The 27221-nt window shown below is 43.9% G+C and overlaps 1 protein-coding gene across 4 annotated transcripts; it reads right to left on the bottom strand.

Annotated features, from left to right (window-relative positions):
* Positions 1–2: 2 nt before the first annotated feature.
* acot11a (acyl-CoA thioesterase 11a) lies at positions 3–27116 on the bottom strand. 4 transcript variants are annotated; one of them, XM_045714583.1, is made up of 16 exons: positions 26953–27116; positions 11620–11816; positions 8429–8498; positions 6583–6643; positions 6348–6449; positions 5922–6057; positions 3810–3963; positions 3052–3171; positions 2661–2799; positions 2443–2498; positions 2263–2329; positions 1783–1866; positions 1471–1604; positions 1151–1315; positions 930–1000; positions 3–793 (listed from the first exon to the last, which is right to left on the bottom strand). In XM_045714583.1, the coding sequence occupies exons 2-16, from the start codon at positions 11783–11785 to the stop codon at positions 693–695; spliced, it is 1626 nt and encodes a 541-aa protein (XP_045570539.1). In that variant the 5' UTR covers positions 11786–11816; positions 26953–27116; the 3' UTR covers positions 3–692. The 4 variants fall into 4 exon arrangements, with proteins under 4 accessions (XP_045570539.1, XP_045570538.1, XP_045570537.1 ...); XM_045714582.1 differs by having other exon boundaries at positions 930–1056; positions 2718–2799; positions 26953–27112; XM_045714581.1 differs by having other exon boundaries at positions 930–1056; positions 26953–27111.
* Between the last annotated feature and the right edge of the window lie 105 nt (positions 27117–27221).

Below are 27221 nucleotides of genomic sequence, written 5' to 3'. Positions count from 1 at the left end.
CATTTAATTGTAATATATTTATTGTAAAATTGTTAGCAATAATTTTGTACAATCTTTGTAGTTAATTTTTTTAAAATATATATATAAAACTTTATTGCCCGTAGTTTAAGATATGATATTCTTATCTTATGTGTAACTAGGCTGAAACATTTGAATGCCTCATCATAAAAAATATCATAAAACGCAGTGTTACTTTCTGTATTCTGACCCTTTATAAAAATGTAAAATACAGAGCCCTTCTCAGTAAAAAAACATCTCGTTAGTATTCATTCTCTGGAAAACTTAAAACACAATTTACATTTGTCTCATAATTTTCACATGTTATAATTGGAGATGCAAAACATTGTTAAAAACCATCAGTGCCCCCAAAAATGTTTGCTGTAGATGCTCCTCTTTCATTAGCCTGGTCCCAGATATATTTTACGGTCATTGTCAATGGCCATAGGAGTTGGCAAGACAGCACAAACAGATTTATGAACATGCTCATTACATTATTCAGTCTAATAAAATAAGACTTGAACTAAATCAGATCATCTAATAGCAGTCTGTTAAATCCATCAGCACAATACTCATCGAGGGTGAGGGGGTCAGGTGTGGTGAGGATAGGGGGTTACAGTAGTGTACTATTCAGTGTGGAGGAGGGTGGTTGGTCTTTGGGGGTAGGGTTGTCCCTGTTGTCCTGGAGGAAGGTACTACAGGTGCAGAAGGTGCCGTAGAAGCTGGAGGAGAGCCCGGCGATGTCTGTGGAGATGTAGGGCAGGACCTCGGGAGACGCCTGGTTGAAGTAGGAGATCTAGGAGGGCCAAACAGGATAGGAGTTGTCCTCATCATTAAAGTTGCCACCGGTCATGGTCATTTTACCAGTGGTAATTCAAGAGACTACAAACACATTGGGCAAACAATTTGTTACTGGTTGCACACTTTCTTACCTTGGATACAGTGTTGGAGACCTCCATGATGCTGAAGCCAGCACACAGCACCTCCCCTCTGTTGTAGCCCTCTGTAGGAGGGTGTGTGGGTAGAGTGACCGAACGCAGAGCAATAACATAAGGGTCCCTTGAAAAGAAAAGAATCTCTTTCTATCACATTGTCTCTCTATTTTTCTGTCTGTCTGCCTGTCTGTCTGCCTGTCTGTCAGTCTGCCACTCACCCGCTGTCACACGGCGGTCTCCTGGAGGCCAGGAGGATGAAGTCCTGGACCATCCCTCCCTGATTGGCTGAAGGGCTGCTACTGACCCCACCCCGGCATATGGAGGGAGTCACCACGCGGTACAGAAAGTCATCATCGTCCACCCTATGAATCAGCTCACACCTCCTACACAGGGAAGGTCATGAAACCAGGAGAAGCCAGTGACACATACTATGCAGTGCAGGAGGCTGCTGTGTATACTCTTGAGGCCTTATACACCACATAAGAGAGGGTCCTGTGTCTGTGCATACAGGTTGCATACAGATACCCAAGATACCCACTCGTAGTTTGGATCCCACTCCACTCTCTTGCTGAGGTCAGAGAGCACCATGAAGACCCTCTCAGCCGGGACGTCTGCCTCAAACTCAATCTTAAAACTCAACACCTGCTTCTGCTCCAAGGTGTACAGGCTCACCTGTGGGCCAGAGAGGGATTACATAAGCCATGATTAGTCCTGAATTTAACATGAGCCCAGAGTATTTCCTAGTTTGGCACTGTGATCGAGAAAAACTCTGGGCCCTCGTGGCCATAGCCTGTGTCCCACAGTGGCTCCCTATCCATTATGCCTAAATAAAAGTCTCAACCCAGCTCACCTTGTTTTTCTCAGAGTTTAAAACCCAGTTGTTTCTGGCAGCCAGCATCTTCAAAGCAGACACGTTGTTGTAGCTCAGGTACACCTGCAGCCATTCAAAATACATTCAAAGTTATTGTTCCCATTTGACACTTGTTCAGCTTCAAACACAGTAAGCACAATGTGTTCATTGGGAGAGTTAGACATGACATAGCACTTTAGCACTCACGCAATCACCTGGCGATACATTTTATAATTGATATCAAGGCCCAGGTGATTGGACAGTCCATAAAATCGGCCCATGCATGTATGACCTTTGGTCTTACTCGTGACTAAGATGTGCTAATCATTCTAGATCAATCTTGGATCTTAATAAACATGTCAACTCTAACCTCTGTACTATTCTAAACTGTTTCAACTGCTACAGTGAGGGAGAACCAGAATGAGAACCAGAGGGTGTATTCTGTACTGTTTGACGTTAAGGTCTCTCGTCGTCCTTTACCTGGTTGCTGAGGTCCCACGGTACAGATAAGGGCACCTCGGTCTGCTTGCAGGATATTATGTACTTCCTGAATGGACACACAGAGATCTGTTACAATATTCTATTGTGTACACCATACACTTTGCAGGCTACATTGCAGTCACGATTAAAGTTACTCAGAGGAAGTATCCTTCTCTTCACCTGTCAAGTCGTATTTTCTTTCTAGCGATGGCCTCCTGATACCGTCTCCTTCCCTCCTGTCAGTGAAAGAGGTTAAATAAGACAGGAGGACAATATTGTGAAATAGGGTCCTTAGCTAGTTACTGTTCATTAACTGCTAATAAAAATCTAAATAAAAATGTATAGAATTTTTTTATCTAATTTCACTCAAATTTGAATGAGAACTGGTTGACTCTGACCAGGGGTTCAGGTTGTATTTTTGGCAACGTGCAGGGCTTGCCATCCCTGTCGCAGACCTCAAAGATCATGAAGGCGCTGTTGATGTGCCTCAGAGGCTCCTCCCCCTGATAGGCCTCTGCACACACGCCCACCTCCATGCTGCGACATCACAGGGACACAGCCAATCACATGACCATCTCAGGTCAGCTCAACATTCCAATGTAAGTTAATGACTCAAATTTGAACTTATTCAAGATGAATCAAAAAATGACTCAATAAATCAATCAATAATGTGAGCACAAGTTCTCCCGATCCTTATCACCATTGATTTGAAATACTCAAATACAAAAAACTGTCACAGTCAAACCAATTTATAGCCTTGCTTTATACAGTATGTGATTTAAAGCTCACCTGTTCTTGAATGCGTTGTTTACGATGGCTTTGAGGACCAGCCGGTCGCCCACTTGTGAGGGACCCCTGAAATGGAACATGTCAATGCTCCGCAGGGTGGGGTGGGCGTTACACAGACGACTGGAGAGGAGGAGGAAGAGGTGGAGTAGGGAGAGGGGGATGAAGAGGAGGAGTGAGAAAAGGGAGTGGAGGAATGAGAGAAGGAGGAGGAAGACGAGAAGGAGGATGAAGATGAAGATGATACAATACTGTGTAATTACATTCTTATCACACTCTGCTTGTGTGTTTTTTCTGTTCTTGTTTAACAGTGTGTGTGTGTCAAATCAAATGTTATTTGTCACATGCGCCGAATACGACAAGTGTAGACCTTACCGTGAAATGCTTACTAACAATAACAAGGCTATATACAGGGGGTACTGGTACAGAGTCAATGTGCGGGGGTACAGGTTAGTCAAGGTCATTTGTAAAGTGACTATGCATAGATAATAAACAGGGAGTAGCAGCAGTGTAAAAACACAGGGGGTGGGGGGTTTTGGGTCCATGTAAATAGTCCGGGTGGCCATTTGATTTATTGTTCAGCAGTGTGTGTGTGTGTGTGTGTGGGGGGCGGGGGGGTAGCCACGATAGTAGCCACGTACCTAGCAGCGATAGTAGCCACGTACCTAGCAGCGATAGTAGCCACGTACCTAGCAGCGATAGTAGCCACGTACCTAGCAGCGATAGTAGCCACGTACCTAGCAGCGATAGTAGCCACGTACCTAGCAGCGATAGTAGCCACGTTCTCCATCCAGGCCATGATCTGTCCTCCGAACGTGTTGACCTGGTGGTTGGCATGAGGAGGGAGAACCAGCTCTACACTCTCTACCTGCGTCCTCTCTGCTGGCACCGCCTTCTCAGCCTCCTGGACCTCCACTAACACACACACATAAACACACAGGTTATTACAGCACCTGTCAGCACACAAACTCAACGTTACTTACAGTGCATTTGGAAAGTATTCAGACCCCTTGACTTTTTCCACATTTTGTTACGTTATAGCCTTATTCTAAAATTGATCAAATTTGTTTCTTCCCCTCATCAATCTACACACAATACCCCATAATGACAAAGCAAAAACAGGTTTTTAGAAATGTTTGCAAATTTATAAAAAAAGGGTTAACTGAAATATCAGACTTACATAAGTACTCAGACCCTTACTCAGTACTTTGTTGACGCACCTTTGGCAGTGATTACAGCCTCAAGTCTTCTTGGGTATGACGCTACAAGCTTGGCACACCTGTATTTGCAGAACCTCTCAAGCTTTGTCAGGTTGGAGAGCGTCGCTGCACAGCTATTTTCAGGTCTCTCCAGAGATGTTCGATCGGGTTCAAGTCCGGGCTCTAGCTGGGCCACTCAATGACATTCAGAAACTTGTCCTGAAGCCACTTCTACATTGTCTTGGCTGTGTGCTTAGGGTCGTTGTCCTGTTGGAAGATGAACTTTAGCCCCAGTCTGAGGTCTTGAGCGCTCTGGTGCAGGTTTTCCTCAAGGATCTCTCTGTACTTTGCTCCGTTCATCTTTCCTTTGATCCTGACTAGTCTCCCAGTCCCTGCTGCTGAAAAACATCCCCACAGCATGATTCTACCACCACCATGCTTCACTGTAGGGATGGTGCCAGGTTTCCTCGAGACGTGACGCTTGGCATTTAGGCCAAAGAGTTCAATCTTGGTTTCATCAGACCAGAGAATTTTGTTTTTCATCGTCTAAGAGGCTTTAGGTGCCTTTTGGCAAACTCCAAGCAGGCTGTCATGTGCCGTTTACTGAAGAGTGGCTTCCGTCTGGCCACTCTACCATAAAGACCTGATTGCTGGAGTGCTGCAGAGATGGTTGTCCTTCTGGAAGGTTCAACCATCTCCTCAGAGGAACTTTGGAACTCTGTCAGAGTGACCATTGGGTTCTTGGTCACCTCCCTGACCATGGTCATTCTCCCCCGATTGCTCAGTTTGGCCGGGAGGCCAGCTCTAGGAAGTGTATTCGTGGTTCCAAACGTCATCCATTTAAGAATGATGGAGGCTACTGTGTTCTTGGGGACCTTCAATGCTGCAGAATTTTGTTGGTACCCTTTCCAATATCTGTGCCTCGACACAATCCTGTCTCAGAGCTCTACGGACAATTCCTTCAACCTCATTGCTTATTTTTTGCTCTGACATGCACTGTCAACTGTGGGACCTTGTATTGACAGGTGTGTGCCTTTCGAAATCATGTCCAATCAATTTAATTTACCACAGGTGGACTCCAATCAAGTTGTAGAAACATCTCAAGGATGATCAATGGGAACAGGATGCACCTGAGGTCAATTTCGAGTCTTATAGAAAAGGGTCTGAATACTTATGTACATTGTATCTTTATTTAACTAGGCAAGTCAGTTAAGAACAAATTCTTATTTACAATGATGGCCTACCCCGGCCAAGCCTAACCCGGACGAAGCTGCGCCAATTGTATGCCGCTCTATGGGACTCCCAATCACAGCCGGTTGTGATACAGCCTGGAATCGAACTAGGGTCTGTAGTGACGCCTCTAACACTGATATGCAGTGCCTTAGACTGCTGCGCCACTCAGGAGCAAATAAGCTACTTCTGTTTTTTTTGTTTTATAAAATTGCAAAAAATTATAAAAACCTGTTTCTGCTTTGTCATTATGGGGTATTGTCTGTAGATAAAAATACATTAATTTAGTCAACTTTAAAACAAGGCTGTAACCTAACAAAATGTTGAAAAAGTCAAGGGGTCTGAATACTTTCCGAATGCACTGTAGCATAAAGTGTCATACACCATTACAGTTCCAATAGTGAAGATAGTCCTCCTGCAGAGGTCATTGCCACGGCGACTGACCTTGTTGAAAGGCCCTGTTGGTGAGCAGGTCCTTCATGATGTCAGCGTGAACCAGCCTCATCCTCCTCCTCTCAGCTGCTAGGCTGTGCTCCACCTGCTCCTCCTGGGTACGGGGGACCAATGGACGCAGCTGCACCTGTGGAGTGGACACACGCGTGCACACAAACAAATGCGTGCACGCACGCACTCACGCACACAAACACATGCATACACAAGCACACAAATGCACGCACACAAATGCACGCACACACACACACACACACACACACACACACACACACACACACCAGGTTATTATAGTACCTGAGAGCATATGCACACACAGTCAACTCAACATTACTCAACATCAACTCTTACACACCATCACAGCATCTGTTTCCTGTCATTAACGTTCTTCCACACACTATGTCCCCAATCAAATCTCACCTTTCCTCCCGTAGTGCGCTGGGTGACAAACGTGGCAAATGCCTGACACACCCTCCAGTGGCTATCGCTGAACAGGTCCTCACAGTTCACCACGATGCCAACCTTGAGACACATACAAAGCATCACAAAGGATAAAAATCACAGGAATTCAACTATTTGTCCAGCCAGAAATCCATCCGTTAGGATAAAACTATAGGTCTTATTTAGGTGTTATAGGGTTTGAACATGGCCTGACCTCCATGCTAGTGTTGAAAGCTCGGTTGACTTTGGCCTTGATGTTGACCACCTGTCCAACCCTGAAAAAAACATACACCCATTTCCACTAGTGTACTATGTCAACCACACTAGGCATGGTAAAAATAACAAATCCACAATCTAAGCTGTGGCTCCAGTTCTTTACTGTACAGTGGGGGAAAAAAGTATTTGATCACCTGCTGATTTTGTACGTTTGCCCACTGACAAATAAATGATCAGTCTATAATTTTAATGGTAGGTTTATTTGAACAGTGAGAGACAGAATAACAACAAAAAAATCCAGAAAAACGCATGTCAAAAATGTTATAAATTGATTTGCATTTTAATGAGGGAAATAAGTATTTGACCCCCTGTCAATCAGAAAGATTTCTGGCTCCCAGGTGTCTTTTATACAGGTAACGAGCTGAGATTAGGAGCACACTCTTAAAGGGAGTGCTCCTAATCTCAGTTTGTTACCTGTATAAAAGACCCCTGTCCACAGAAGCAATCAATCAATCAGATTCCAAACTCTCCACCATGGCCAAGACCAAAGAGCTCTCCAAGGATGTCAAGGACAAGATTGTAGACCTACACAAGGCTGGAATGGGCTACAAGACCATAGCCAAGCAGCTTGGTGAGAAGGTGACAACATTTGGTGCGATTATTCGCAAATGGAAGAAACACAAAAGAACTGTCAATATCCCTCGGCCTGGGGCTCCATGCAAGATCTCACCTTGTGGAGTTGCAATGATAATGAGAACGGTGAGGAATCAGCACAGAACTACACGGGAGGATCTTGTCAATTATCTTAAGGCAGCTGGGACCATAGTCACCAAGAAAACAATTGGTAACACACTACGCCGTGAAGGACTGAAATCCTGCAGCGCCCGCAAGGTCCCCCTGATCAAGAATACATATACATGCCCGTCTGAAGTTTGTCAATGAACATCTGAATGACTCAGAGGACAACTGGTGAAAGTGTTGTGGTCAGATGAGACCAAAATGGAGCTCTTTGGCATCAACTCAACTCGCCGTGTTTGGAGGAGGAGGAATGCTGCCTATGACCCCAAGAACACCATCTCCACCGTCAAACATGGAGGTGGAAACATTATGCTTTGGGGGTGTTTTTCTGCTAAGGGGACAGGACAACTTCACCACATCAAAGGGACGATGGACGGGGCCATGTACCGTCAAATCTTGGGTGAGAACCTCCTTCCCTCAGCCAGGGCATTGAAAATGGGTCGTGGATGGGTATTTCAGCATGACAGTGACCCAAAACACACGGTCAAGGCAACAAAGGAGTGGCTCAAGAAGAAGCACATTAAGGTCCTGGAGTGGCCTAGCCAGTCTCCAGACCTTAATCCCATAGAAAATCTGTGGAGGGAGCTGAAGGTTCGAGTTGCCAAACGTCAGCCTCGAAACCTTAATGACTTGGAGAAAATCTGCAAAGAGGAGTGGGACAAAATCCCTCCTGAGATGTGTGCAAACCTGGTGGCCAACTACAAGAAACGTCTGACCTCTGATTGCCAACAAGGGTTTTGCCACCAAGTACTAAGTCATGTTTTGCAGAGGGGTCAAATACTTATTTCCCTCATTAAAATGCAAATCATTTTATAACATTTTTGACATGCGTTTTTCTGGATTTGTTTGTTGTTATTCTGTCTCTCACTGTTCAAATAAACATACCATTAAAATCAGCAGGGGATCAAATACCTTTTTCCCCCACTGTATGTCTAACATGTAAAGGTATACCACCCGGACCAAGGCTTCTTGTCAAAGAACACCAAGTCCAGAACGACTTTGATAACTTATAATGAGGAAGGTGAATCAACAACACAGACACTTACCCAATAGTGTGTTCAAAGTGGATGTCATCGACCGAGGCGGTGACACAAGGACACCCAGCATGCCTTTCAGCTGTGTTGAGTAAGAACACAGTGACTTGTCACTTCCTGTCTAGAGGGTGAATGTACATAGCTACTTCAATTAGCTCGTACCCCTGTATATCGACTCGTACTGGTCTTCCCTCTATATAGCCATGTTATTTTTACTCGTTATTGTTATTTGTTATTCACTGTGTATTCATTCCTCGTGTTATTATTTTATTTTAAAAAATAATAATTTTAGCCCCTTTTTTCCCCCAATTTCATGATATTACGATCTTGTCTCATTGCTGCATCTCCCCAACAGGCTCGGGAGAGGTGAAGGTCAAGCCATAAGTCCTACGAAACATGACCCGCCAAACCGAGCTTCTTAACACCAGCCCACTTAACCCGCAAGCCAGCCGCACCAATGTGTCGGAGGACATTTTCACACCCTGATCTGTTTCACCTTTCTTGTGCTTGCCTCCACCCCCCTCCAGGTGTCACACATTTTCCCCATTATCCCCTGTGCATTTATACACCAACTACTTTGCAGACAGAGTTCAGTGTGTCAAATCGGAGGGCCTGTTGTCCGGACCTCTGGCAGTCTCTATGGGTGTACCACAGGGTTCAATTCTCGGGCCGACTCTTTTCTCTGTATATATCAACGATGTCGCTCTTGCTGCGGGTGATTCCCTGATCCACCTCTACGCAGACGACACCATTCTGTATACATCTGGCCCTTCTTTGGACACTGTGTTAACTAACCTCCAAATGAGCTTCAATGCCATACAACACTCCTTCCGTGGCCTCCAACTGCTCTTAAATGCTAGTAAAACCAAATGCATGCTTTTCAACCGTTCGCTGCCCGCACCCGCCCACCCAACTAGCATCACTATTCTGACCTAGAATATGTGGACAACTACAGATACCTAGGTGTCTGGCTAGACTGTAAACTCTCCTTCCAGACTCATATCAAACATCTCCAATCCAAAATCAAATCTGGAATCGGCTTTCTATTTCACAACAAAGCCTCCTTCACTCATGCTGCCAAACTTACCCTAGTAAAACTGAATATCCTACAGATCCTCGACGATGTCATCTACAAAATAGCTTCCAATACTCTACTCAGCAAACTGGATGCAGTCTATCACAGTGCCATCCGTTTTGTTACCAAAGCCCCTCATAGCCTTCCCCGTAGCTCAGTTGGTAGAGCATGGTGTTTGCAACGCCAGGGTTGTGGGTTCGATTCCCACGGGGGGCCAAGTACGAAGAAGAAAAAAAATTGTATGAAATGAAATGTATGCATTCACTACTGTAAGTCGCTCTGGATAAGAGCGTCTGCTAAATGACTAAAATGTAAAATGTAAATGTAATACCACCCACCACTGCGACCTGTATGCTCTAGTTGGCTGGCCCTCGCTACATATTCGTCGCCAGACCCACTGGCTCCAGGTCATCTATAAATCTATGCTAGGTAAAGCTCCGCCTTATCTCAGCTCACTAGTCACGATAACAACACCCACCCGTAGCACGCGCTCCAAAGCCAACACCTACTTTGGCCGCCTTTCCTTCCAGTTCTCTGCTGCCAATGACTGGAACGAATTCCAAAAAAATCGCTGAAGCTGGAGACTTATATTTCCCTCGCTAACTTTAAACATCAGCTATCTGAGCAGCTAACCGATTGCTGCAGCTGTACATTGTCCATCTGTAAATAGCCCACCCAATCTACCTACCTACCTCATCCCCATTTTGTTTTTATTTACTTTTCTGGTCTTTTGCACACCAGTATCACTACTTGCACATCATCATCTGCTCATCTATCACTGCAGTGTTAATCTGCTAAATTACTTCGCTACTATGGCCTACTTATTGCCTTACCTCTTCACGCCATTTGCACACACTGTATATAGACTTTCTTTTTTTCTATTGTGTTGACTGTACGCTTCTTTATTCCATGTATAACTCTGTGTTGTTGTTTGTGTCGCACTGCTTTGCTTTATCTTGGCCAGGTCACAGTTGTAAATGAGAACTTGTTCTCAACTAGCTTACCTGGTTAAATAAAGGTGAAATAAAAAAATACCTGTGTTTTCGGTTTGTCTGTTGCCAGTTCATCTTGTCTCATCAAGCCTACCAGTGTGTTTTTTCCGTACTTGTGTTCTCTTTTGTCCCTGTTTTCTAGTTCTTCCGGTTTTGACCATTCTGCCTGACCTGACCCCGAGCCTGCCTGCAGCTTATGGACTCGGCCCTGTATTTCCGACCTCTGCCTGCCCTTGACCTGTCGTTTGCCTGCCCCCTATTTTGTAAATAAACTTCTGTGGTTTGAACTGTCTGCATCTGAGGCTTATCCTTAGCTCTGATAGAAACATTGTTCAATTGACAACCAAAGTCAGCCTTCAGGTACCCGGCCCGCCACAAGGAGTCGCTAGAGCACGATGAGCCAAGTAAAGATATAATAATAGATATGTTACAGTTAATACTGTATGGACTACTGCTCAACATTACAACACACTTAGCCTTGTGTGCGAAGTGTGTTGGTTCTAGTGAGTGTAAGAGTCATTTTCTCATGACAGCCATTTACGTCACAGCAACACATCAGTAGGAACAGTATGGTCTTTCAGTCACTAAATACTGTTCATATTTTTTACCTTAAACTGAGTAACAAAAGTTACAACTCTACAAATAATATTTAATCTGTTATAGCCTTCCCTGTAGCTTAGTTGGTAGAGCATGGTGTTTGCAACGCCAGGGTTGTGGGTTCGATTCCCACGGGGGGCCAGTACGGAGAAAAAATTAAAAATAAATGTATGAAATGTATGCATTCACTACTGTAAGTCGCTCTGGATAAGAGCGTCTACTAAATGACTAAAATGTAAAATGTTATCATCAGCACAGTCTACTACTCCAGGAGTTTAGGTGACAGTGAAGTATTCAGATGTCCTAGGAACATCTCAGCTGTTTTTATCTGTGAAAAAATGCTGGTCAGTGTCACAAAATATTACAGTGTTACATTGTGTTTATGTTTCATAGTGAGAATCTATGCCATCTCCGTCTATGCAAAGGCCTTACTGAGCATGACGCGGGTGTATATGAGATATCATTCAATCAACTAATCTATCATCCAAAACTGGATCAATTGGCCTATTCCCAAAGGCCCATTGTGAGTGAGAACACACCTGAAAGACAGGCTGTAGAGTCCATCCATTTGAGCAGCTGACCCACACTGAGCTCCTGCCGGTGGTTGGCATGGCAGGGCATCACTATCTGGCTCTTCTTTACCTCTGTAAGGTTCCTGAACACCTCCTCCCCCTCCTCCGCCAACTCATCCTGGGGTCTGCTCATCTCAGGGTCTCAGAGATCTTAGGTCTCCTCTCTAGGAAAGGTAGTATAACGTTGGTCAATGAAAATGCATTTCATTTGCGTGACCTAGTGACCAACATGTTTTCCATGCAAAATTTGGCTATAGAATAATACATTTTTAGGAAGAATACAGAGCAATAGCAAAGAAAACTCTGTGACAGTAGTCCTTGCCTGCCCCATGACATACCCGACCTCAAATATACACAGGAGATGTGACAGATTATTGCACAGTGATTGCAAAATCTTGTTCTGGAATAGGAGCTTCCCCTAACATAGCCGGCTAAATAGCAATGCTAGTTCATTCCATTTGACAGCTTAAAGTACTGTCGTATAAAGTTTAGCAGCAAATGTTCATATCAAGACTATAAGTGTATAGCTAAGCTATCTGAGCTACCAGCATAAATGGGCATAGCTAAGTACCTCACCTCTACGATGATTCCACGTACGGAGTTGAGCGTAGACTATAATTTTTTTATGAACCTCCGACTCACCATGCAGTCAATACTGAAAACATTTAAATTCTAAAACCCTTACTGTGTACCTATGTTTGTCCTCTGTGTGCCTTTCTTTGCTTGCTAAAATACATACTTTTTAATAAAATGTTAATCAAATACAACCACCGACTGTTTCACCTTGTTAAGATTCAATTGGCACATTCGTGATGAGTTGCCATCTTAGTGTAACAGTAATGAGGAAACAGTCGATGGTTGTATTTGATTAACCTTTTATTAAAAAGTATGGATTTCAGTAATCCAAGAAAGGCAAACAACAGAGGACAAACATAGGTACACGGTAAAGGCTTAAGAATTTACAAATTCTGGTCTGCGATCAAAAAATCATTGTGGATTTGAGGTACTTGACTAGAACGGGAAGTTCACTCGTGGGTGCCAGGTTGCTAACTACAGAGAAAAGTTCACTCCAAAGTACCAGTCTGGTCTCATAGGCTAGATGTAACATAGTAAACTAAAATCTGGGACACTCAAATTAGTATGATACACTATATATACATAAGTATGTGTACACCACCTTCAAATTAGTGGATTTGGCTATTTCAGCCAGACTCGTTGCTGACAGATGTATAAAATCGAGCACACAGTAATGCAATCTCCATAGACAAACAATGGCAGTAGAATGGCCTTACTGAAGAGCTCCATAACTTTCAACGTGGCATCGTCGCCACCTTTCCAACAAGTCGGTCCGTCCAATTTCTGCCCTGCTAGAGCTGCCCCGGTCAACTGTAAGTGCTGTTATTGTGAAGTGGAAAAGTCTAGGTGCAAAAACGGCTTAGCTGCAAAGTGGTAGGCCACACAAGCTCACAGAACGGGGCCACCGAGTGCTGAAGCACGTAGTGCGTAAAAATTGTCTGTCCTCGGTTGCAACACTCACTACTGAGTTCCAAACTGTCTCTGGAAGCAACGTCAGCACAAGAACTGTTCGTCGGGAGCTTCATGAAATGGGTTTCCATGGCCGAGCACCTGCACACAACCTGCACACAAGCCTAAGACCACAAGGTCTCATGGGGGAGACCTATCCTTTTCTTTTTGATTTATTATTTAAATAAACACCCTTGAAACCGAGCTAATCATACTCTGTCCGTGTCTGATCTGTGTAAACGTCTTTTTTACATTTACGTCATTTAGCAGACGCTCTTATCCAGAGCGGTCTTGACCAAACCCTCTGGTCTACCACACAGGTTTGAGAGGCAGTGAGACACTAGTTCATGCCCAACTTGTAAGAGTGCTTGTTTCTACTAAACTCAACAAAAAAAGAAACGTCCTTTTTTCAGGACCCTGTCCTTCAAAGATAATTCGTAAAAATCCAAATAACTTCACAGCTCTTCATTGTAAAGGGATTAAACACTGTTTCCTATGCTTGTTCAATGAACCATAAACAATTAATGAACATGCACCTGTGGAACGGTCGTTAAGACACTAACAGCTTACAGACGGTAGGCAATTAAGGTCACAGTTATGAAAACTTAGGACACTAAAGAGGCCTTTCTACTGACTCTGAAAAACACCAAAAGAAAGATGCCCAGGGTCACTGCTCACACTTCTTCCAAGATGGCGTAGCAGTTCAGACGTCCTCTACCCTCCTCTTGTCGTGTCCCGTGTATATATATATTTACATATTTTTTCTTCACTTATCTTTTTATATATATATATTTTTTTTTTATTCTAAAAACTCAACCTCAAAGCACTCTCCTGCAACCCGCCTCACCAATTTAAAAAAGAAAGTATTATTTACCTCATCTGAATTCCACAACAGAAGCTAGCAAGAGGTTAGCCATTTTCACTGGCTAACGTTGAAGTTCAGCTAGCCACGGTTAGCTGTCCTCAGCTATCCATTAGCTCGAAAAGCTATTGCCAGTTTTTGTACAGCGCGACTCAGACCAGAGCATACCGGACCTATTCTCTCTCCTTTCCCCGATTTCTACCGCAGGCTCTGGACATTTACACCTGGATCTTGCAGCTAACTAGCTGCTACCTGAGTGACTATTGGCAACGTCGGTCATGGAATTAACACACATTATTACGGAGCTAGCCAGCTAGCCAGCTGAAGAGTTCCGTCAGCCACTCCTGGGCTATTCCTGAGCTAGCCAGCTGAAGTGTCTCCTGGGCTACAACTCACCTATCCTGACCCGTTTTACTGCCGATGTGGAGCCCCATCGGGTCTTCACGACTGGACCACCGACGTTATCTGCCCGAGGGAGTTATCCAACTGGCCCCTCCGTCGCGACGTAACCTGATCGCCCATCTGCGGCCCGCTAATCGTTAGCTGTCTTTTCGGCTGCGATCTGAATAGGTCTATCGGACACTTTTCTTGGGCCACTATAACTAACTATTTTGCCAACTTGGACAGGTCCCCCCCTTCCACACGGAACCCCACTAACCCACAGACGGAAACGCACGAGGTGGCTAAAAACAGACCTCCCTCCCATCTTCCACCAGCTTGCTACCTATGGCCCGGCTAGCTGTCTGAATCTCACTGGACCCTTTGATCACTCGGCTAAGCATGCCTCTCCTTAATGTCAATATGCCTTCTCCATTGCTGTTCTGGTTAGTGTTTATTGGCTTATTTCACTGTAGAGCCTCTAGCCCTGCTCATAATACCTTATCCAACCTCTCAGTTCCTCCACCCACACATGCTATGACATCTTCTGGTTTCAATGATGTTTCTAGAGACAATATCTCTCTCATAATCACTAAATGCCTAGATTTACCTCCTCTGTACTCACATCCCACCATACCTTTGTCTGTACATTATACCTTGAAGCTATTTTATCGCCCCCAGAAACCTGCTCCTTTTTCTCTCTATTCTGGACGTCACAGACAACCAATTCTTATAGCTTTTAGCCGTACCCTCATACTTATTCTTCTCTGCTCCTCTGGGGATGTAGAGGTGAATCCAGGCCCTGCAGTGCCTGGCTCCACTCCTACTCCCCAGGCGCTCTCTTTTGATGACTTCTGTAACCGTAATAACCTTGGTTTCATGCATGTTAACATTAGAAGCCTCCTCCCTAAGTTTGTTTTATTCACTGCTTTAGCACACTCTGCCAACCCGGATGTCCTAGCTGTGTCTGAATCTTGGCTTAGGAAGTCCACCAAAAACTCTGAAATCTTCATCCCTAACTACAACGTTTTCAGACAAGATAGAACGACCAAAGGGGGCGGTGTTGCAATCTACTGCAGAGATAGCCTGCAGAGTTCTGTCCTGCTATCCAGGTCTGTACCCAAACAATTTGAACTTCTACTTTTAAAAATCCACCTCTCCAAAAACAAGTCTCTCACCGTTGCCGCCTGCTATAGACCCCCCTCGGCCCCTAGCTGTGCTCTGGACACCATATGTGAACTGATTGCCCCCATCTATCTTCAGAGCTCGTGCTACTAGGTGACCTAAACTGGGACATGCTTAACACCCCAGTCATCCTACAATCCAAGCTTGATGCCCTCAATCTCACACAAATTATTAATGAACCCACCAGGTACAACCCCAAAGCCGCAAACACTGGCACCCTCATAGATATCATCCTAACCAACGTGCCCTCTAAATACACCTCTGCTGTTTTCAACCAAGATCTCAGCGATCACTGCCTCATTGCCTGCACCCGTAATGGGTCAGCGGTCAAACGACCTCCACTCATCACTGTCAAACGCTCCCTGAAACATTTCAACGAGCAAGCCTTTCTAATCGACCTGGCCCTGGTATCCTGGAAGGATATTGACCTCATCCCGTCAGTAGAGGATGCCTGGTTATTTTTTTTAAATGCCTTCCTCTCCATCTTAAATAAGCATGCCCCTTTCAAGAAATTTAGAACCAGGAACAGATATAGCCCTTGGTTCTCCCCAGACCTGACTGCCCTTAACCAACACAAAAATATCCTGTGGCGTTCTGCATTAGCATCGAACTGCCCCCGCGATATGCAACTTTTTAGGGAAGTTAGAAACCAATACACACAGGCAGTTAGAAACGCCAAGGCTAGCTTTTTCAAACAGAAATTCGCTTCGTGCAACTCCAACTCTAAAAAGTTCTGGGACATTGTAAAGTCCATGGAGAATAAGAACACCTCCTCCCAATTGCCCACTGCACTGAGGATAGGAAACTCTGTCACCACCGATAAGCCCACTATAATTGAGAATTTCAATAAGCATTTTTCTACGGCTGGCCATGCTTTCCACCTAACTACCCCTACTGCATTCAACAGCACTGCACCCCCCACAGCTACTCGCCCAAGCCTCCCCCATTTCTCCTTCTCCCAAATCCATTCAGCTGATGTTCTGAAAGAGCTGCAAAATCTGGACCCCTACAAATCAGCTGGGCTTGACAATCTGGACCCTTTCTTTCTAAAACTATCTGCCGAAATTATTGCAACCCCTATTACTAGCCTGTTCAACCTCTCTTTCGTGTCGTCTGAGATTCCCATAGATTGGAAAGCAGCTGCTGTCATCCCCCTCTTCAAAGGAGGTGACACTCTTGACCCAAATTTCTACAGACCAATATCCATCCTACCCTGCCTTTCTAAGGTCTTCGAAAGCCAAGTCAACAAACAGATTACCGACCATTTCGAATCCCACCGCACCCTCTCCGCTATGCAATCTGGTTTCAGAGCTGGTCATGGGTGCACCTCAGCCACGCTCAAGGTCATTAACGACATCGTAACCGCCATCGATAAGAAACAATACTGTGCTGCCGTATTCATTGACCTGGCCAAAGCTTTTGACTCTGTTAATCACCACATCCTCATCAGCAGACTCAGTAGCCTTGGTTTCTCAAACGATTGCGTCGCCTGGTTCACCAACTACTTCTCTGACAGAGTTCAGTGTGTCAAATCGGAGGGCCTACTGTCTGGACCTCTGGCAGTCTCTATGGGGGTACCACAGGGTTCAATTCTTGGGCCAACTCTTTTCTCTGTATACATAAATGATGTCGCTCTTGCTGCTGGTGAATCTCTGATCCACCTCTACGCAGACGACACCATTCTGTACACTTCTGGCCCTTCTTTGGACACTGTGTTAACAACCCTCCAGACGAGCTTCAATGCCATTCAACTCTCCTTCCGTGGTCTCCAACTGCTCCTAAACACAAGTAAAACTAAATGCATGCTCTTCAACCGATCGCTGCCTGCACCTGCCCGCCTGTCCAGCATCACTTCTCTGGACGGTTCTAACTTAGAATTTGTGGACAACTACAAATACCTAGGTGTCTGGTTAGACTGTAAACTCTCCTTCCAGACTCACATCAATCATCTCCAATCCAAAGTGAAATCTCGAATTGGCTTCCTATTTCGCAACAAAGCATTCTTCACTCATGCTGCCAAACATACCCTCGTAAAACTGACCATCCTACTGATCCTCGACTTCAGCGATGTCATTTACAAAATAGCCTCCAATACCCTACTCAATAAACTGGATGCAGTCTATCACAGTGCCATCCGTTTTGTCACCAAAGCCCCACATACTACCCACCACTGCGACCTGTACGCTCTCGTTGGCTGGCCTTCGCTTCATATTCGTCGCCAAACACATTGGCTCCTGATCATCTACAAGACCCTGCTAGGTAAAGTCCCCCCTTATCTCCGCTCACTGGTCACCATAGCAGCACCCACCTGTAGCACGCGCTCCAGCAGGTATATCTCTCTGGTCACCCCTAAAGCCAACTCCTCCTTTGGTCGTCTCTCCTTCCAGTTCTCTGCTGCCAATGACTGGAACGAACTACAAAAATCTCTGAAACTGGAAACACTTATCTCCCTCACTAGCTTTAAGCACCAGCTGTCAGAGCAGCTCACAGATCACTGCACCTGTACATAGCCCATCTATAATTTAGCCCAAACTACTACCTCTTCCCCTACTGTATTTATTTATTTTATTTATTTTGCTCCTTTGCACCATATTATTTATATTTTATCTTTGAACTTTCTTCAAACTACAAATCTACCATTCCAGTGTTTTTCTTGCTGTACTTGATTTACTTTGCCACCATGGCATTTTTTTGCCTTTACCTCCCTTATCTCACATCATTTGCTCACATTGTATATAGTCTTATTTTTTTTAATTTTTTTTATATTTATTTATTTTTCTACTGCATCATTGATTGTATGTTGTTTTACTCCATGTGTAACTCTGTGTTTTTGTATGTTGTCGAACTGCTTTGCTTTATCTTGGCCAGGTCGCAATTGTAAATGAGAACTTGTTCTCAACTTGCCTACCTGGTTAAATAAAGGTGAAATAAATAAATAAAAAATAAATTCTGCGTGAACGTGCCTTAGGCATGCTGTAAGGAGGCATGAGGACTGCAGATGTGGCCAGGAAAATAAATTGCAATGTCCGTACTGTGAGACGCCTGAGACAGGACAGACAGCTGATCATCCTCGCAGTGGCAGACCACATGTAACAACACATGCACAGGAACATCACACCCGGGGGACAAGTACAGGATGGCTACAACTGCCTGAGTTACACCAGGAACGCACAATCCCTCCATCAGTGCTCAGACTGTCCGCAATAGGCTGAGAGAGGCTGGACTGAGGGCTTGTAGGCCTGTTGTAAGGCAGGTCCTCAACAGAAATCACCGGCAACAACATCGCCTATGGGCACAAACCCACTGTCGCTGGACCAGACAGGACTGGCAAAAAGTGCTCTTCACTGACGAGTCGCGGTTTTGTCTCACCAGGGGTGATGGTCGGATTCGCGTTTATCATCGAAGGAATGAGCGTTACACCGAGGCCTGCACTCTGGAGCGGGATCAATTTGGAGGTGGAGGGTCCGTCATGGTCCGGGGCTGTGTGTCACAGCATCATCTGACTGAGCTTGTTGTCATTGCAGGCAATCTCAACGCTGTGCGTTACAGGGAAGACATCCTCCTCCCTCATGTGGTACCCTTCCTGCAGGCTCTTCCTGACATGACCCTCCAGCAAGACAATGCCACCAGCCATACTGCTCGTTCTGTGCGTGATTTCCTGCAAGACAGGAATGTCAGTGTTCTGCCATGGCCAGCGAAGAGCCTGGATCTCAATCCCATTGAGCACGTCTGGGACCTGATGGATCGGAGGGTGAGGGCTAGGGCCATTCCCCCCAGAAATGTCTGTGAACTTGCAGGTGCCTTGGTGGAAGAGTGGGGTAACATCTCACAGCAAGAACTGGAAAATCTGGTTTAGTCCATGAGGAGGAGATGCACTGCAGTACGTAATGCAGCTGGTGGCCACACCAGATACTGACTGTTACTTTGATTTTGACAAGAGGTTGGCCGATTAATGGGCATGGCCGATTAATTAGGGCCGATTTCAAGATTTCATAACAATCGGTAATCGGCATTTTTTTAGACGCCGATTGTGGCCGATTATATTGCATTCCACGAGGAGACTGCGTGGCACGCGAGTGCAGCAAGGAGCCAAGGTAAGTTGCTAGCTAGCATTGAACTTATCTTATAAAAAAACAATCGATCTTCACATAATGACCTGTTAACTACACATAGTTGATGATATTACTAGATTAACTAGCTTGTCCGGTGTTGCATATAATCAATGCGGTGCCTGTTAATTTATCATCAAATCACAGCCTACTTCGCCAAACAGGTGATGATTTAACAAAAGCACAAATCAATACACAGAAGTATATTTTTTTAAGCCTGCATATTTAGTTAAAAGAAATTCATGTTAGCAGGCAATATTAACTAATTTGCCAGAATTGTACGTAATTATGACAAAACCTTGAAGGTTGTGCAATGTAACAGCAATATTTAGACACCCGTTCGATAAAATATGGAACGGTTCCGTATTTCACTGAAAGAATAAACGTTTTTTTTCATTTTTCGAAATTATAGTTTTCGGATTTGACCATATTAATGACCAAAGGCTCGTATTTCTGTGTTTACTTTATTATAATTAAGTCTATGATTTGATATTTGATAGAGCAGTCTGACTGAGCGGTGGTAGGCAGCAGCAGGCTCGTAAGCATTCATTTCAACTTCCCTGCGTTTACCAGCAGCTCTTCGCAATGCTTGATCACAGCGCTGTTTATGACTTCAAGCCTATCAACTCCTGAGATTAGGCTGGCAATACTAAACTGCCTATTAGAACATCCAATAGTCAAAGGCATATGAAATACAAATGGTAGAGAGAGAAATAGTCGACACGTCATAATTCCTATAATAACTACAACCTAAAACTTCTTAACTGGGAATATTGAACCACCAGCTTTCATATGTTCTGAGCAAGGAAATTAAACGTTAGCTTTTTTACATGGCACATATTGCACTTTTACTTTCTTCTCCAACACTGTGTTTTTGCATTATTTAAACCAAATTGAGCATGTTTCATTATTTATTTGAGACTAAATAGATTGTATTTACGTATTCTGTTAAGTTAAAATAAGTGTTAATTGTTCATTCAGTATTGTTGTAATTGTGATTATATATACTGCTCAAAAAAATAAAGGGAACACTTAAACAACACAATGTAACTCCAAGTCAATCACACTTCTGTGAAATCAAACTGTCCACTTAGGAAGCAACACTGATTGACAATACATTTCACATGCTGTTGTGCAAATGGAATAGACAACAGGTGGAAATTATAGGCAATAAGCAAGACACCCCCAATAAAGGAGTGGTTCTGCAGGTGGAGACCACAGACCACTTCTCAGTTCCTATGCTTCCTGGCTGATGTTTTGGTCACTTTTGAATGCTGGCGGAGCTTTCACTCTAGTGGTAGCATGAGACGGAGTCTACAACACACACAAGTGGCTCAGGTAGTGCAGCTCATCCAGGATGGCACATCAATGCGAGCTGTGGCAAGAATGTTTGCTGTGTCTGTCAGCTTAGTGTCCAGAGCATGGAGGCGCTACCAGGAGACAGGCCAGTACATCAGGAGACGTGGAGGAGGCCGTAGGGCAACAACCCAGCAGCAGGATCACTACCTCCGCCTTTATGCAAGGAGGAGCAGGAGGAGCACTGCCAGAGCCCTGCAAAATGACCTCCAGCAGGCCACAAATGTGCATGTGTCTGCTCAAATGGTCAGAAACAGACTCCATGAGGTTGGTATGAGGGCCCGACGTCCACAGGTGGGGGTTGTGTTTACAGCCCAACACCGTGCAGGACGTTTGGCATTTGCCAGAGAACACCAAGATTGGCAAATTCGCCACTGGCGCCCTGTGCTCTTCACAGATGAAAGCAGGTTCACACTGAGCACGTGACAGACGTGACAGAGTCTGGAGACGCCGTGGGTAGCTTTCTGCTGCCTGCAACATCCTCCAGCATGACCGGTTTGGCGGTGGGTCAGTCATGGTGTGGGGTGGCATTTCTCCATCAGTGCATTTCTCCTCCATGTGCTCGCCAGAGGTAGCCTGACTGACATTAGGTACCAAGATGAGATCCTCAGACCCCTTGTGAGACCATATGCTGGTGCGGTTGGCCCTGGGTTCCTCCTAATGCAAGACAATGCTCGACCTCATGTGGCTGGAGTGTGTCAGCAGTTCCTGCAAGAGGAAGGCATTGATGCTATGGACTGGCCCGCCCGTTCCCCAGACCTGAATCCAATTGAGCACATCTGGGACATCATGTCTCGCTCCATCCACCAACGCCACGTTGCACCACAGACTGTCCAGGAGTTGGCGGATGCTTTAGTCCAGGTCTGGGAGGAGATCCCTCAGGAGACCATCCGCCACCTCATCAGGAGCATGCCCAGGCATTGTAGGGAGGTCATACAGGCACGTGGAGGCCACACACACTACTGGGCCTCATTTTGACTTGTTTTAAGGACATTACATCAAAGTTAGATCAGCCTGTAGTGTGGTTTTCCACTTTAATTTTGAGTGTGACTCCAAATCCAGACCTCCATGGGTTGATAAATTGGATTTCCATTGATTATTTTTGTGTGATTTTGTTGTCAGCACATTCAACTATGTAAAGAAAAAGTATTTAATAAGATTATTTCTTTCATTCAGATCTAGGATGTGTTGTTTAAGTGTTCCCTTTATTTTTTTGAGCAGTGTATATATATATATATATATATATATATATAAAAATATATATAGTTGAAGTTGAAGTTTACATACACCTTAGCCAACTACATTTCAACTCAGTTTTCACAATTCCTGACATTTAATCGCAGTAAATATTCCCTGTCTTAGGTCCGTTAGGATCACCACTTTATTTTAAGAATGTGAAATGTCAGAATAATAGAAGAGAGAATTATTAATTTTAGCTTTTATTTCCTTCATCACATTCCCAGTGGGTCAGAAGTTTACATACACTTAATTAGTATTTGGTAGCATTGCCGTTAAATTGTTTAACTTGCGTCAAACGTTTTGGGTAGCCTTCCACAAGCTTCCCACAATAAGTTGGGTGAATTTTGGCCCATTTCTCCTGACAGAGCTGGTGTAACTGAGTCAGGTTTGTAAGTCTCCTTACTCGCAAACGCTTTTTCAGTTCTGCCCACAAATTTTCTATGGGATTGAGGTCAGGACTTTGTGATGGCCACTCCAATACCTTGACTTTATATATACATTTGAAGTTGTAAGTTTACATACACTTAGGTTGGAGTCATTAAAACTAGTTTTTCAACCACTCCACAAATTTCTTGTTAACAAACTATAGTTTGGTGCGAAAAGTGCAAATCAATCACAGAACAACAGCAAAGGACCTTGTGAAGATACTGGAGGAAACAGGTACAAAATGATCTACATCCACAGTAAAATGAGTCCTATGTTGACATAACCTCAAAGGCCGCTCAGCAAGGAAGAAGCCACTGATTGTCACGTCTTGACCAGTAAAAGGGGTTGTTTGTTATTGTAGTTTGGTCAGGGCGTGGCAGGGGGTGTTTGTTTTATGTGTTTCGGGGTTTTTTGGTTAATGTTCTATGTTAGTATATTTCTATGTTCGTTCTAGTTGTTCTATTTCTATGTTTAGTTTATTGGGTTGACCTTCAATTGGAGGCAGCTGTTCCTCGTTGCCTCTAATTCAAGGTCCTATTTAGTAGGGGTGTTTTTCCATGGGTTTTGGTGGGTAGTTCTTCCGTGTATAGCGTTTAGCCTTACAGGACTGTCTTCGTCGGTGTTTGTCATTTTGTTCAGTGTTCACGTTCCTTCACAATAAAGAAAATGTGTATACACGTTCCCGCTGCATTTTGGTCTACTCCATACGACGAACGTGACACTGATCCAAAACCACCATAAAAAAGCCAGACTACGGTTTGCAACTGCACATGGGGACAAAGATCGTACTTTTGGGAGAAATGTCCTCTGGTCTGATGAAACAAAAATAGAACTGTTTGGCCATAATGACCATCATTATGTTTGGAGGAAAAAAGGGGAGGCTTGCAAGCCAAAGAACACCATCCCAACCGTGAAGCACAGGGGTGGCAGCATCATGTTGTGGGGGTGCTTTGCTGCAGGAGGGACTGGTGCACTTCACAAAATAGATGGCATCATGAGGATGGAAAATTACGTGGATATATTGAAGCAACATCTCAAGACATCAGTCAGGAAGTTAAAGCTTGGTCGCAAATGGGTCTTCCAAATGGACAATGACCCCAGGCATACTTCCAAAGTTGTGGCAAAATGGCTTTATTAAGGACAAATAAGTCAAGGTATTGGAGTGGCCATCACAAAGCCCTGACCACAATCCTATAGACAATTTGTGAGCAGAACTGAAAAAGCGTGTGCGAGCAAGGAGGCCAACAAACCTGTCTCAGTTACACCAGCTCTGTCAGGAGGAATGGGCCAAAATTCTTGTGGGAAGCTTGTGGAAGGCTACCCGAAATGTTTGACCCAAGTTAAACAATTTTAAGGCAATGCAACTAAATAATAATTGAGTGTTTGTAAACTTCTGACCCACTGGGAATTTGATGAAAGAAATAAAAGCTGAAATAAATAATTCTCTCTACTATTATTCTGACATTTCACATTCTTAAAATAAAGTGGTGATCCTAACTGACCTAAGACAGGGAATTTTTACTTGGATTAAATGTCAGGAATTGTGAAAAACTGAGTTTAAATGTATTTGGCTAAGGTGTATGTGAACTTCCGACTTCAACTGTATATACATATGAAAATCAGCCGATGAATCAGTATCGGCTTTTTTTGGTCCTCCAATAATCGGTATTGGCGTTGAAAAATCATAAATCGGTTGACCTCTAATTTTGCCCCCCCCCCCTTTGTTCAGGGACACATTATTCCATTTCTGTTAGTCACATGTCTGTGGAACTTTTTCAGTTTATGTCTCAGTTGTTGAATCTTGTTATGTTCACACAAATATTTACACAAGTTTGCTGAAAATAAACACAGTTGACAGTGAGAAGACGTTTCTTTTTTTGCTGAATTTATATTTCACTTAATAAATGTTATGAAAATATCAGATTTTCCTTGGTGTTTTAGTAGCTTTATGGCACAGCGTTTCCCTGAGGAAAAAAATTATATTGCTCTTTGGGGTCAAAGTATATATTTTTTATTATTGATACATTACCCGAAAGCCTAAATCTTCCAAAAAATAAGATGGATAAAAATGTATTATGAAAAAACAAACTGTGTGCAATAGAGGGTTAACCCTTTAGCCTAACTCCTAACCTTGGGGTGGCAGGTAGCCTTGTGGTTAGAGCGTTGGGCAAGTAACCTAAAGGTTGCTAGATTGAATCCCCGAGCTCACAAGTAAAAATCTGTCGTTCTACCCATGAACGAGGCTGTTAACCCACTGTTCCTAGGCTGTCATTGTAAATAAGAATATGTTCTTAACTGACTTGCCTAGTTAAATAAAAAACCTTAACCCCTAACCTAGCTAATGGTTAGCCACCTAGCTAACATTAGCGTTCGCCTGGTCATTCCTACCATGCGGTGCCTTTTGGTCCTCATGTTTTTCAGGAAAAGTATATATTTACTAGTCAGAAGTTTGGACACACCTACTCGTTCAAGGGTTTTTCTTTATTTTTACTATTTTCTACATTGTAATTGAAATGCATTCCAGGTGACTACCTCATTAAGCTGGTTGAGAGAATTCCAAGAGTGTGCAAAGCTGTCAAGGTAAAGGGTGGCTACTTTGAAGAATCTCAAATATAAAATATATTTTGATTTGTTAAACACGTTTTTGATTACTACATGATTCCATATGTGTTATTTCATAGCTTTGATGTCTTCACTATTATTCTACAATGTAGAATAATCTATGGATTTCATATGACTGGGAATACAAATATGCATCTGTTGGTCACAGATACCTTCGAAAAAAGGTAGGGGTGTGGATCAGAAAACCAGTCAGTATCTGGTGTAACCACCATTTGTCTCATGCAGCACAACCCATCTCCCTCGCATAGAGTTGATCAGGTTGTTGATTGTGGCCGGTGGAATGTTGTTCCACTCCTCTTCAATGGCTGTGCGAAGTTGCTGGATATTGCCGGGAAATGGAACACACTGTCGTACACATCGATCCAGAGCATCCCAAACATGCTCAATGGAATTGTGTAGAGATCCTTGCGACATGGGGCCATGCATTATCATGCTGAAACATGAGGTGATGGCAGGGGATGAATGGCACGACAATGGGCCTCAGGATCTCATCACTGTATCTCTGTGCATTCAAATTGACATTGATAAAATCCAATTGTGTTCGTTGTCCAAAGCTTATGCCTGCTCATACCATAACCCCACCACCACCATGGGGCATTCTGTTCACAACGCTGACATCAGCAAACCGCTCGCACACACACGATACTATACATGCTGTCTGCCGTCTGCCCGGTACAGTTAAAACCGGGATTAATCTGTGAAGAGCACACTTCTCCAGCGTGCCAGTGGCCAGCGAAAGTGAACATTTGCCCACTGAAGTCGGTTACGACGCCTAACTGCAGTCAGGTCAAGACCCTGGTGCGGACGACGAGCATGCAGATGAGCCTCCCTGAGACAGTTTATGCAGAAATTATTCAGTTGTGCAAACCCACAGCTTCATCAGTTGTCCGAGTTGTTCGAGGCTTATGGTAGAGAAATGAGCATTCAATTATCTGGCAACAGCTCTTGTGGACATTCCTGCAGACATCTGTGGTATTGTGTTGTGTGGCAAAACTGCACATTAAAGAGTGGCCTTTTATTGTCCCCAGCACAAGGTGCACCTGTGAAATGTTTACTAACATGGATGTAAACAAATTTGTGCAGAACATTTTAGAGAAACACGCCTTGTGTGTGTATGGAAAGTTTCTGGGATCTTTTATTTCAGCCCATGAAACATGGGGCCAACACTTTGCATGTTGTGTTTCCATTTTTGTTCAGTATATTTAATACCTAATATTTTTCATAAGTTGATGAATAGCAGCCGGGGACATGGCAAAAACGCCGACACACACTAAAAACAAAATGCATAAAACTCACTTCGACATCCATATATTTGCGTTTTTATAGTAAAGGACACCTAACTTGATATTTAAAGCCCTTTGGAATCCACATTTTACACTAAATAAGGTGATATTTCCTGGGGGCACCGGGCTATAGGAATGACCCAGGCATCTAGCTAATGTTAGCCACAACGAATTGGAATTCGTAACATATCATACGAAATGGATGATGGACATCCACAAATTAATATCATACCAGACCAAACGTAACAAATCAACAAAATGGCAACAGAGCAGCGAGGACACAAAGAACAGTCTGGTGATTTGTCGATGAACTTACCTCAAAAGTTATAACACGCACAGGAATATCCCATTGGGCTTTTTAGCTTGTGCACTCTATCCATGTACAGTGTAGACTATCTCGGGCGCGTTTCAGCTTGTTATGACAGCGTGGTAGGACATGGTGCAGCATGAAATGGCTACTGCTGCCAACACCACCTCACACCAAACCACATTTTAAGGTGGAATGGATCATTTCACCAGCACATTTCATTGTATGACATACAATCCACCTTAATTGTGTGACATCTGTATCCATTTAATAAATTC

This window comes from Salmo salar, chromosome ssa03, assembly GCF_905237065.1.
Source record: "Salmo salar chromosome ssa03, Ssal_v3.1, whole genome shotgun sequence".
NCBI classification, from domain to species: domain Eukaryota; kingdom Metazoa; phylum Chordata; class Actinopteri; order Salmoniformes; family Salmonidae; genus Salmo; species Salmo salar.
The sequence above is the reverse complement of the archived record's forward strand: the minus strand, read 5'-3'. Positions and strand labels throughout refer to the sequence as shown.

Coding starts and splice junctions, on each gene's coding strand:
- acot11a (XM_045714581.1), bottom strand. CDS start 11,785: ATGAGCAGACCCCAGGATGAGTTGGCGGAGGAGGGGGAGGAGGTGTTC. Junction 2,499..2,660: donor AAATACAACCTGAACCCCTG/GTCAGAGTCAAC, acceptor TTTCACTGACAG/GAGGGAAGGAGACGGTATCA. Junction 2,330..2,442: donor AAGAAAATACGACTTGACAG/GTGAAGAGAAGG, acceptor GTGTCCATTCAG/GAAGTACATAATATCCTGCA.